The 12,507-nt window shown below is 42.3% G+C and overlaps 1 protein-coding gene across 1 annotated transcript in view; it reads left to right on the plus strand.

The window, feature by feature from the left end:
* Positions 1-12,507, plus strand: part of HIVEP1 (HIVEP zinc finger 1) — a gene marked incomplete at both ends in the record, with an annotated part of 106,990 nt that overhangs the window by 49,347 nt on the left and 45,136 nt on the right. Inside the window, one exon of the mRNA XM_079533629.1 lies at positions 10,713-10,766. Within this exon, the coding sequence (XP_079389755.1) occupies positions 10,713-10,766 (54 nt within the window). The remainder of the gene's footprint in view (positions 1-10,712; positions 10,767-12,507) is intronic.

Consider the following 12,507-nt stretch of genomic DNA (forward strand, 5'->3'; position numbering starts at 1 on the left):
ATAAGGCCCATTAATGCAGATGTTGTGGTTCTAGTAAGAGCCGGTGAGAAGAATGTTGTATGTGTGACTGGGGATGAGGGGACAAAGGACAATGGTAAGAGTCATAGAATCTTTTGAGTTGGAGCAGACACCTAATGGTCATCTAGTCCAACTCCCCTGCGACGAATGGGGACACCTACAGCTACATTAGGTTGCCCAGAGCCCTATTCAGTTTGACCTTGAATGTCTTCAAAAATGGGGCTTCCACCACCTCTCTGGGCAACCAGTTCCAGTGCCTCACCACCCTTACCGTGAAAAGTTTTTGTCTTACGTCCAATTGTCCTGTCATATCCTGCTTGAGAGTCAGTCCCTTTTTTGTAGCCTCACTTTAGATACTGAAAAGCCACTCTCAGATTTCCGCAGACCCTTCTCTTTTCCAGGCTGAACAGCCCCAGCTCTCTCAGCCTGTCCTCATAAGGGAGATCCATGCCCTGGATTGGATGATTTTGGTGGTCCTCCCATACTGAGGACTTCACATCTGGATGCAGTACTTCAGGTGAGGTCTCACCAGCGCAGAGTGGAGGGGTCGAATCACCTCCCTCAAACTACTGGCCACTTTTCTCTTGATGGAGCATGATTTTGAAAGAAGATGGAGTATTGAGTGAGCTCTCCCTATGCTCGTACCCCTAAAAACAAAATGTATCACGTGGCTGATATTTACACATTTTGCAGTTAATACCTGTTCCTTAGCAGGCAAACACTGCTTGTCATTTTGCAGTTAATAAAAATGTGCATCTGTCAATTTCAGTTCTTCCGAGTGATTCGGGGCAGAGCAGCATTAGTGAGGTGACAGTGTTGCTGATTTGATGCACTTAGCCATGGTAGTAAAGATGAAGATGCAAAATGAAATGCAGAGGATTTCAAAATGCAATTAGGTTGCTGTGCAACCGTGTTATAAAATGACAAATGAAATTCAGTGCAGATAAATGCAAAGTGATGTCCATGGGGAAAAAAAATATTCCAACTTTTCATATGAATTGAATTGCTAGTTAACAATCAGGCATGAGATCCCTAGGTCATATATTTGTGTGGAGATGTCAACTGTATACTCAGTAGCTGTCAAAAAGCAAATAAAACATTAGCAATGTTTATGGCAACTGTAGAGGAAAAATAGAGGAAAAACGTATCTGTCACAGTATGCATCTGTGATGCGCCTTCATCTTGAATAGTGGGATTGATTCTGACATCTTTCTCCTAATTCTCTTCTCCTTCCTCATTTACACCTACAAAGAGCATAAAATAGTACTACAGAAGCTGTCGGTCACACAAAAGGCTACTGAACGGCCTTTGCGTAAGGGATGATGAAGTAGATGCAGCTCTGTAGTCTGGAGAAGAGATGATGGGCAGAAGAAAGGTAGGAGGTTCAGGCATGGAGGTTCAGGCCATGGCAGAGCTGTGCGAAGGCACTGGAGGTGAAGGTGTTCTGGAGTGGGAGGTGGCAGGATGAGGCCAACCCAGAAAGGCAGTCCTGTGTGGCAGGAACCTAGCTGTGGAGCTCCTCGCCAAGAGCAAGTGGGGAAAATTAACATAAGAATTACCTGTTGTATGCAAATACAGCTTCTGGGGCTTGCAGCACAGCTACATTTCTATAGTCCAGGACTGTTGTTTAGAAGATGTTCATTGCTGTGAGGCATCTGGAGTGCAAGTCTTACCAGGAGCGGCTGAGGGAAGAGGGATTGCTTACTCTGGAGAAGAGGAGGCTCAGGAGAGGCCATATTGCTGTCTGCAGCCACCTGAAGGGAGGTTGTGGTGAGGTGGGGGCCTGCCTCTTCTCTTGGATAACAGCAGCAAGATGAGGGGAAATGGCCTCAAGTTGCACCAGGGGAGGTTTAGGTTGGATGTCAGGAAATACTTCTTCTCCGAAAGAGTGATCAGGCAATGGAACAGGCTGCCCAGGAAGGTGGTGGAGTCACAGTCCCTGGAGATGTTCAAGAAATGTTTAGATGCTGTAGTAAGGGGCATGGTTTAGTGGAGAAATGTCGTTGCTGGGTGGATGGTTGGAGTGAATGATCGTGGGGTCTTTTCCAGCCTTACTGATTCCAAGACTTACCCTTGCTCAGCTGTTTTTTCCCTTGACTCCAGCTCTTGGCAGCTGCTGGAAGCAAGATACTGGACTGGACTTTGGGCTTTAATTGTAGGGGACTTCTTCGTACTTATTATTTACTTTTTGAGTCTCATCAAAATTGTGTTTTGGTCATTTTCATAGCTAGTAATACCACTTATTTACTTAATATCTGATCATTAGAACAACTTCAGTATCTAACATCCTACTGAAGATTTAATTATTTCAACCATTTATATCAGTCAAAATTTTGGGATCTCAGTAAAGAGATCACTGCTCAAATGTGCCAATCTTAAGAAAATTAAGATGTTTTCAATAGTATTGCTGGTGCTTTAGGTTCCTGAATGCTGAGTTTACCTGCTTGCATGGTTTCTGCCTCATAAACTCCTTGCGCTTGAGGAACTCCAGAAATAGAAGGAGAAATTAAAGAGCAGTTTGACTCATCAGAGAACTTGAAGAAAGTCTCCAACCTGTTGTCTCAGGTGATGAAACGCAGGCTCTTGATGTTGCTCTGCTTGCAGATCCAGTTCTGGTACTTGCTGGGTTTGGTGAGCCTTCCTGCAGCAGACTTGAAGTCAAGTACAAGTGCTTTTGGAGTACCAGAAAGATTAATGGAAGTTGTTCCATGTTTGGCTGGGAGTGGCTGCTTTGGCTCCTTGGCATAGAGTCAGAGTTTGAGACAGTATTATAGAAATTAATCTTTTGGACTTCATGTATTGTTATTTAATTTCTGTGTCAGTCGTTAAATAAATGAATGAAAAACACATTTCTTTCCAGTTTTGGGGCATAAGATCAAAAGACAGCAAATAGAGCAGTGTGGAGGAAGGAGAGGGGACCCTGGGACAGCACAGGAGGTGTGCAGGTGCTTGTGGCAGCAGCCTAGAGAAGGCAGTGAGCTAAGGGCAACTTTAGGTGTTTAACTTTTAACTCGATACTGGGGTAAGTATAGAAAAAATCATGAAGCCAGAATGAAGCCTGGAGTAGTGAATGTTTTAAGAGGCTCTTAAATAATTATTAAGCAAAATGCAGTGATAGCAATCACACCGGTAGAACCTGGCTGACAATGCTCTAAACATCAGCATAGCAATGCTGTAATTACTTTACTAGATGGCTGATTAGAAGCTATGCAAATGTAAATGCAATCAGTACCTGTGTTCCTGCTTTGTTTGAAAGAATGTGTAAATGAATTATCTCTTGTGTCAGGCTCATGTCTCTCTTGGGAGTAAACACAGGAGCAAGGACTGGCCTTCAGAAGCATAGCTGCTTCCAGGGGTGAAGAGATGGCTGTGGAAAGATGCCGAGCAGGAGCTCATTCTGAGGAAGAGCCTCACCTGCATGTCAGTTCTTGTGCTAGATGGTTACCCAGCCTCTGCCCACAGGTGCCTCACTGTGCACTGCATTCCTCCACTGGCCCTGGAAGGAGGCATCCAAAAATCCTTCCCTGCAACCCTCGTATGCTCAGCTTTTCATAAGTCTGAATGCTACATGATAAAAAACCAAAACAAATAGCAGTTGTATCCAAAGCAGCTGATCGTTCCATGGTCATGTATCTATGAGAGAGACTGAGCTTGGGTTCATATGCAAAGTGTATACATAATTTATGCACATACACCATGTCAGTCTCATCAGGAGTCGTTGCTGTGCTTAAGTAATATGTATGTGATGGCAAGGATAGAGCTGTTATATACATAATTTATGTACAACCTCTGCATTGACTGTTTTATTGTATATGCAGTATAACCATACATTGCTGATACTAGTCTAATCTCTAGAGTACAGATTGCGTCGTCAAGTATGCAAGCAAGCTTTTTTTTGTTGTTGTTAAATGAAAAATAGGGATTTTTATATTCTATTTTTAAGGGAGTTACGTAAAGTATCTGTCATCGGTTTTTCATTTTTAGATGCAAATAATTATATACGGCAGGGAGCATGATGAGCAGTTAAAGTTGACATTAGAATGAAAATGCATAAGGTTTTCCTGAAAAACTGATCAAATAGGTCATCAGTCAAGGTTATGATCACGACTAGAAGAACATGTTTTAAATCTCATTTGAAATGTATTTAAAAAAAAAAAAAGAAAAAGATAACTGCTCCTGCATCTTCATGCTAGTTACTGAGAGTGTTAAATTCGCATTTCCTAATTTTTAGGGAGATTTTTCGATTTCTCCTACCTTACAGCTGCATGAGGAACCTTCAAACCTATTGCTGACTGACAGACAGAGATTTGATATGTTTCACCTTGAATGTATGGTGGGCTGGGATCAGCCTTGCTAGCAGCTGTCAGGCTCATACCAGTGTTTCTAACCTACTGAGCCCCGGGCTTTGACTATCCAAGCCCCCAAGGTGGAAAGGAGAAACCAAAGCAAGTGCCAGAAGATGTCAGGTTCCCACACTGTAAAATTAAAGAGAAGATTCAGAGACTGCTTTTGCTTCATCTGATCTTTCCTTTTAATCTTGAACATTCCTCATTAAATGAGGGAAGTGAAACGTTTGGGGACAGAAGAATGGTTTTTAATTAGAAGCAGATTTAAATTTGAATGTCATATAGGCTTTGCAAAATGTCTTTTTGCTGCTGTTTGCCAACTTCGCAGGATTTAATTTTGCAGCAGAAAGGCGACGGTGGGAATTTAGGGCCATCAAAGAAGTCTTTGGCACAACTGGCATTGGGTTCTGCCAGGTCTCCCACCTTTGCTTGCTCGGGGATGAGCTCATCCTGCACCAGCACTGCTGCTGCCACCTCACCCTCAGTGAAGGGCAGGCTTCTTCGGTGTTGGCAGGCACCTCTGAGCTGAAGGAAAACCAGAAGGCTTCTATTTTCTCTGTCCTTTTTCTCCATCCTTCATCCTACCATTATAGCCTGCTGCTGTGTTCGCTTTAGTACACTTTCTTTGTTCTTTTTATTTTCCTTTTTTTTTTTTCAATTAGCTGCAGGGGAGTCTTAGGATTGATCTCAGTTAGGATTCATCTACTTATTGTTTGGACTGAATGATGCCTGCAGTGCTGAGGGAAGAGCTCATGGGTATCCCCTGCATCCTGCTGTGGCCTGCTGGAGCAGGGTGAAATCATCACCCAGGGCAACAATCCAAACTCAACATCAACTCCTGCATCCATGGATGAGCTTTAGAACACAAACTCCTGAAGCACAAGGGTTTTCTTTGAGAGAGGTGGACAGTTGCTCCACATGAGTGTGGAAATAGGTTGTGGTCACTCCATGGAAAGTCACAGCTGTTCTCAGTGCCAGTATGCATGGTTCATGCAGAGCTGGGTATTTTATTTTACTGTAATATTTTTTTTTTTAACCTGGTAGTATTCTTAATGCTTACAGAAGCAATTCTTGTGAACTCAAATACAGAGCACTGGCATAGTGGTTTTAGTCTGATGGGTTTCAATGATCGGAAGATGGAGATTTCTGCACAGAGTCTCAACCTCATGTCACTGCTCTCAAGCTGTGTCTCCCCCTGCTAAAAACCACAAAAATCCCACTTAACGTTCTGATTTCAGCAATACTTCCCAATGCGCATAGCGTGATTACATTTGTGCACTTTAACAGAAGAATATTTGGTCTTAGCAGCTTTCTTCTCTCCCTGTGATCCAACAGAGAAAAAAGATTTTATATCTTCCATGGTGTCCACTGAAAAACATGCAAAGCGTTTTTCAAAATTATGTTTCAAATGTCATCTGTCGGAGCAAGGTAAGAGAGAGTGGGTTTTCTTTAGAAAGTCGCACGAAGCCACTTGTCATCTGAAGTTGTTTTGCTGGAGGTATTTTTAGGATGACTCAGGCGTAAGGTCTGAGAGTTCTTCTTGCATTAAACTGAAGGGGAAAAAAAAAATGCTGACATTTTCCTTCCAGCTGTTTTGGTTAAATATTTGAATAAAAAAACCCAACCTTTTGGGCAAAAAAGGGTTTTTTTTTTATTTTTAAGTTCTGGTACGGATTTGCACCATATTAAGTGCTAATTCTCCAGTTACCCATAAAGAAGTAGGTTATATGTGAATGCCAGTGAATATTTACCACCTCCTACTCCCTTGTCAAATGTCCTGGTGGCTTAAAAGTAGGATTGTTTCCTTTGTTTGTTTGTTTAAAAACAACAAAACTAAAGCCATAATCAAACCCACAAATGAAAGATTGCACTTGCTTCATCTTAAATTGTTGACAGAAGTTACTGGTTTCGTATTCTGCAAACCTCATGCTTTTCGGTAGTTTCGCTTCACTTGCTGAAATTTCTACACCTTTATTTATCAAACCTTTCTTTATTTTTTCTTCGCTGACCACAATGCCTTTAAAGTTTTTCATGTGTGAAATGAAGATTTTAATACGTGTAATCACATTTCTATTTGTAGGTGTTGATGTCTTGAAAAAATCTGAAAGTCTTTTTAAACTATATTCTGTTTGTGATGTATTTAAATCCATGTGGTTATGTCCTTGGTGAATACTGCAAATAGAGAACGTAAAGCTGGTGAAAGTTTTATTTTTGCTTTTATTTTTCATCCATCACAGCCCTACCATCTCAAACTCACTCTATTGGTATCCTCTTAAGGATCTTCCATAGCAGGAGACATATAAATCAGCAACCATCTTTTCCTGTGTGTAAGCCTCCTTGCTCAAGTTCCTAGAAAGCATGGTTACATTTTATATGGTTACATACATTTAAAACCCCAAGGAATTAACTGTTTATTCTATGCAGCAGAAATCTGCTGGTGGATGTGTTGGACAGTAGCATGAAAGCCTTTAAAACTAGAGAAAGAAAAACCATTCCTTTGCTGCAAATGCTGTAAGAGAAGTACAAGTCATCTTGTTTGGATGGAGCGTGATGGTGGTGGCATTGTGATGGTCCTGAGCAAGTTGCATTTGTAGCTCAAGCAACTGGACTGCAATATAGCACTGCTGGTGCAGATACTTGAACTATCTTGCTGCAGGGGAATGGACTGAATGCAGCCAGGACAGACAGACAGACAGATGGCTGGAGTGGGTGTTGGTGTGGTGCTGCAGTTCTTGGACACCTGCAGCTACAGCCAGGCTTAATTGGGAATTGCTACATCTCATAGGTGCTCACTGGCTTTTCTTTTCTCCTCTTTGTACTCATGTTGTGTCATTGTATTTTATATATATTGCTGTTATGCTGTGTTACCTACAGCTTACTATTTTGTGGTATGCACCTGTCTCTGATAATCAGGAGCTGACTCCATGATCGTTATGTGAAGTGGCATCTTTGATCCCTTCACATCATGAATGCACGATGATTTCATTATCGTTCCTCTCTAGTGAGCACTTGAGAAGTGTCTTCTCCCTTAAATAAGAGTTTGTGTGTCACACGCTCATCATTTGCTTTAGATGTGTGCCACTCCAGCAGAACATCTATTGGCAGCACTAGAATGTGTCTTACAAGAACCCACAGTCCACAGAAGCACTGTTCATAGGATCACAGAATAGACTGGATTGGAAGGGACCTTAGAGATCACCCAGTTCCAGCCCCCTGCCATGGGCAGGGCTGCCACCCACTAGATGATGCTGCCCAGGGCCCCATCCAACCTGGCCTCAAACACCTCCAGGGATGTTCTGTCATTGTATGGGCAATTAAGAGGGAGCTGCAACTGCAGCATAGCAAGAATTTCCCTTAGTTGTATTATTTTCTGTTGTCCTAGCAAAAAGCAAATGAAGTTCATTTAGCTCACCTGCGTGCTTTTCTTCCAGTTCCTTGGTGTTTCAGGGTAAGTAAGTTCTTTCAGCTTAAACCCTCACACGTTGAGGAGACGGCCGCCAGTATGGCGTCTGGAGCTGTAAAATGTAGTGGGTTGTCAACATAAATTTAGTGCCGAGTTGTGAAACATGCCTCAGTGCCTTGGTAAGAAAGGTCATGACCCTTATCAGATGGCTGTCAAGGGTGTAGTGCTGTTTGCAGGTAATGGCTGCACAAAGATGCTTCTACAGGTAGGAAAACATCTATGCAATAGATGTCACTCGTTGAGGAAGGCATTTGAGGAGATGCACAAAGTATAGGAGACTTTTTGGCCAGATACAGAGTATGTGGTTACCTAGTTATTGTTTCGGTTATCTGTGGTTCTTTGTTTGGAATGAATCTGACAGAGAAGCTATCGGCAGTTCTGATACAAACTCTTTCTCTTTTTTTCATCTTTTTTGAAATAAGAGATAATTCATTTTGGGAGTTCAAAGTACTTTATCTTCCTGGCAATCTAATGTAGCACGCTTCCAAAATACGTAAATAATTTTATCTGTATAAAATAGAATGATTATGAATTTAAACACATGGATTTATGGTACCGTTTATGTGAGGTATGCTTGATAATACTTTTAATAATGAAATTGCATTTGTCTTTGTAGCTGCATATAAATTTTTGTGACAAATCTTTTACGTCTTCTCAAGAGCTGGGCGCTCCCTAGTGCATTACATACATTTCTAAACAGGGGAAATGAGTTTGATAACCATAACCAGTCTGCGCATTTTGTTTGTTTTTCTTGGTAAAGCGTTAGTGGCATACATATATAAAAGATGCTTTGTTTGTTTTATCAGTACTTGGTGAATGTTATGGAGACCAAACAGTGGATGTGAGCAATGTGAGGCAGTCGGTGGTGTGTTTCAGCAGTGGAGGCAGTGGGTCATCTCCACTGGTTCAGATACCAGAACACGGTATGCAGCTCTTGTTCATCACTGCTGAAAATGCATAGCTCGTGCTGGTGACTATCAAGCTGGTGAAAACTATTGTTTTGTAACAGAGAACTTGCTCTATCAAATAGTGTTATTGTGCTCCTTGTATTCTGTTGTAGTTCCCATGGAAATGAATAGGAGGCATTACTTCTGAAGCAGCCTACGTAAAATAATAAAATTATAGATTCATACAGTATTTTAGCTGTTCTTTGATTCAGGAAGCCCTTAAACATGAAGTCTTCATTGGTTAAAGCATATCTGTGTAACCAGGTTGATAATGAGCCAGAAGAAGGTTGTTTTCTTCTTGAGTTGCTCGTGTTTGTGTTCAGTGGCCAGTGTATAGGTTTAGCAGAAGCTGTGTATAGGAGAAGCTGTGCTTTATGTATATACATTTTGCTAGCTCTGGAAGGAAGAGGTTTGGCTTTTAAAATTGTGGTGGTTTCTTTCTTATCAGCAGCTCAGCTCGCTCATAGCTGTGGGAGTCTGCCCTGTAGCCATTCGTGTGGGTCAATTTGTTAAGTTGCTGAGCTTCAGTGAGAAAAAGAACCTGGAGCTAGATTTAAAAGGCAGAAACGAGGAACTGAAGCATGCTGAACTCAGTCTTAAAACCTCTGAGAAGGGTTTGATTTAGTTACTTTTTTTTTTTAGATCTGCTTATAATATAATGGGAAAACAATTTGGGGCTTTAACTGAAAACAAGTGGTTCGAACTTCCTTTAGTGGTTCAGCTCATAAATATTGGAGAAGTCATTTAAAACCACTTATTTCAAGTCTGTCGAAGAAAGGGCTGTAACCTTGCATTACATAGGAATGGTGAGTAAATGGACCGATCACATAGCAGCCCTCCCACTGGTGAAGAGAGGTGAGGCCTGTGCGGAGCCATCCTGATCTCTTGGTTATGGCAGCCAGGAAGCCCAGTGTTTCCTGAACTGGAGCAGTACTGTCAGAGAAGTTTAGGATGGTTGCAGTCCTCTTCTGTTCTTTCCACTTAATTTCATAAAAACTGGAACCCCCCCAAAAAAAATATTTCACAGGCATTTTGGGAGATATCAGTGGTGTGTGAAAGCCACGTTCCAAGCTCGGGTCCTGGTCTGTCACACCATAGTGCTGCTGCTCCTCGTCCTCATCGACGTGACCTCTTTTTCCTGATGCTTCTCAGAGGGCAGTGTGCTACCAAAAAGAAATGGATCTCCAATTTTTCGCTCGTTCCAGCTGCGCTTTTCCTTGCTTCTTTCTCTGCGCATAGAAGCACAGGCATACACACTATGATGCTGCTCCTCCCAGCAGGATCTGCTGTGCGGCAACAGCAGAAACACAATTCCTTCTCCTGCACTGATGAGTTTGGGGGCAGCAGGCGTTTTGCTGAGAACAGTGAGCATAAAGGCTCGAGGCTGCTTTTTGCTCCTGCTGCGTGCGCGGTGAACGATGGGTGGTTTCGCAGAGGAATGAGTGCTGGGCTGCTGCTCATCCCCCCACCACTCCCATGTGGCCACTTCGTGTATCAAATCCCATTTGCTGTTTATATCACCATGCTTAATGCTGCATTGTCTTGTTCTAACAGCATTGCTCACAATCGTATTAAAATACTCCGTGTGCATATTAACATACTCTGTAATGCATGATAATACCTATTCCGAAGAGTCCCCTGACTGCATAAATTCTTACAGATGGCATGAAACTACAGAGGGATTAGCTGTTGACTGCAGATCTGATGCCATTGCTTTTCTCTCTGCAGTTCCGTGTAATTTAACATGTCAATAGCCTTGCTGGTAAAACATGATGAAATTTTATATGACAGTATTACTCATAATGTACTGCGTATTTACGTGTGAATGGTGTCATTCCTAAATATAAACAGCTAGTTTGAGACAGACTTTGGTAAATGACTTTCTCAAAACTTGCTTCTTTTCTAATATATTTTAATAATTACTTCTTTTTCTTGCAGACAAAATTGAAGAAGCACAAAAACAACTTAATGGAAAAGAAGACCAACAAAGAGGTAATAAACAAAATCAAAATGAAATAGAAAAAGCACATTGTGATTCTACAGGCTGATGTAAAGCTTTCCTGCGTCAGTGAAACTGGGCTCCACTGGGCTGTGGGCATTGGATGAAGCCCAGGGTATGTGTATTGCTGATCAGATGCTGCGATCTGTAACACCCCAATTTTGTGCAGACACAAAAGCTTTGTTCTAACCACTTGAGTAACTGTATTGACCTAGATAAGGCTGCTGAAGCTATAGCACTGGAAACTGCACAGTTTATTGACTAAAGCCTTGTACTAACAGTTTGGTTCATAATATGATTTACCTAATGGTTAATAACCATATTTGGTTTATGACAAGCAGTATGTGATGATTTCTAACAGATGCTGAAAGGAGATTGATCCTCATAGGCTATTTTAAGAAATAGTTGACCTGTGACAGATTAAGCCTGTGTGTTAGGGCTTAGAAAGCTGGTGAAAAGTCATTGTATTTCAAGGCTGGCTGAATGCAGGAATTCCTGTTAGGTTTTATGTGATAAAGCTCATCTGTGCACCCACAAACGAGTGCAGAGAAGCAGAGAGAAGCAGCATGGGGAGGGAGAGACCAAATAATCCCTGGCTAGGCTCCCCTGGGCAGAGCCATGGAAGACTTATCTCCACAAGCCCAGAGGAGCACAGGGGTATGAGGGCAGGTGAGAACCCCAGTGAAAGACTTGAAGAAAGCAGACTCTGTCCAGTACCCTCCCAGGGCCATTGCAGCAGAGCCACAGCCCTAGAATCCAGATGTGAAACCCATCACCATGAGCCATAGAGAGCCATAGCCAACCTTTTGGACTGAAAGTGTAGTACTTGAAAGGGGACGCATGAGAAGATGTAGGGAAGCAACTCAGGGGCTCAAATCTGTGTGTCAAGGCCAGGTTGGATGGGACCCTGGGCAAATGGTCTAGTATTAAATGGGGAGGTTGGTGGCACTGCCTGTGGCAGGGGGTTGGAGATTCATGATCCTTGAGTTCCCTTCCAACCTGGGCCGTTCTGTGATTCTGTGTATGCATATGAATGTGGTGCATATGTGTGTTCTTTGTGTTTATGCCTACTGGGAATACATTTTCAGCTTCACTGATGATCGGACCTGGTGTCATGGAGCAACGGCATCACCTTTCTAAGTCTGGTGGGTCCAGAATGCTGTACTTTCATCTGTCAGTACCACATCAACAGTACAACATCACTGGTTTGTCTTGCTCTGGGTAGATTGCACTCATGTTAGTGACCTGTCCTTCAGAGCTCTGACACATCTGTGAACAGCATTGTAAACTGTTGATACTCACTCCTGGACTCAAAGCATTTTACCTTTTCAAACAATGAATTTAAAAACTTGCTGAACATTACAGAACAGAAGAATCCCAGCAGGGATGGATCCCAGCGGGGCCCGTCTGACCCATCATTATGCTCAGGACATACAGATTGAGGACAACACCTCGGCTTGGCCACTTTGTGCAGTCTGTTTCCTTCCTCCCAAGGCTGTCCTTGGGTCCTTTTAGGACCTGTTACCATGAATCCTTTTCTTTCAGTGTTGTTTGCCTTCAGCATTCTCTGGCAGTGAATTGCAGAAGTTCACTACCAATCACATTAAGTACATTATTGTATCTTTTTTTTTCTCCCAACTTCCTACTAGTTTTAACAGGTGTCCTTTGGTTCGAGCATTGTCTGATTTGTTAAATAAAAGCTCAACATTCATCTTACCAGCTGCTTTTGAGATT

This window comes from Tetrao urogallus (assembly GCF_951394365.1).
Source record: "Tetrao urogallus genome assembly, chromosome: 3".
In the NCBI taxonomy this organism is placed as follows: domain Eukaryota; kingdom Metazoa; phylum Chordata; class Aves; order Galliformes; family Phasianidae; genus Tetrao; species Tetrao urogallus.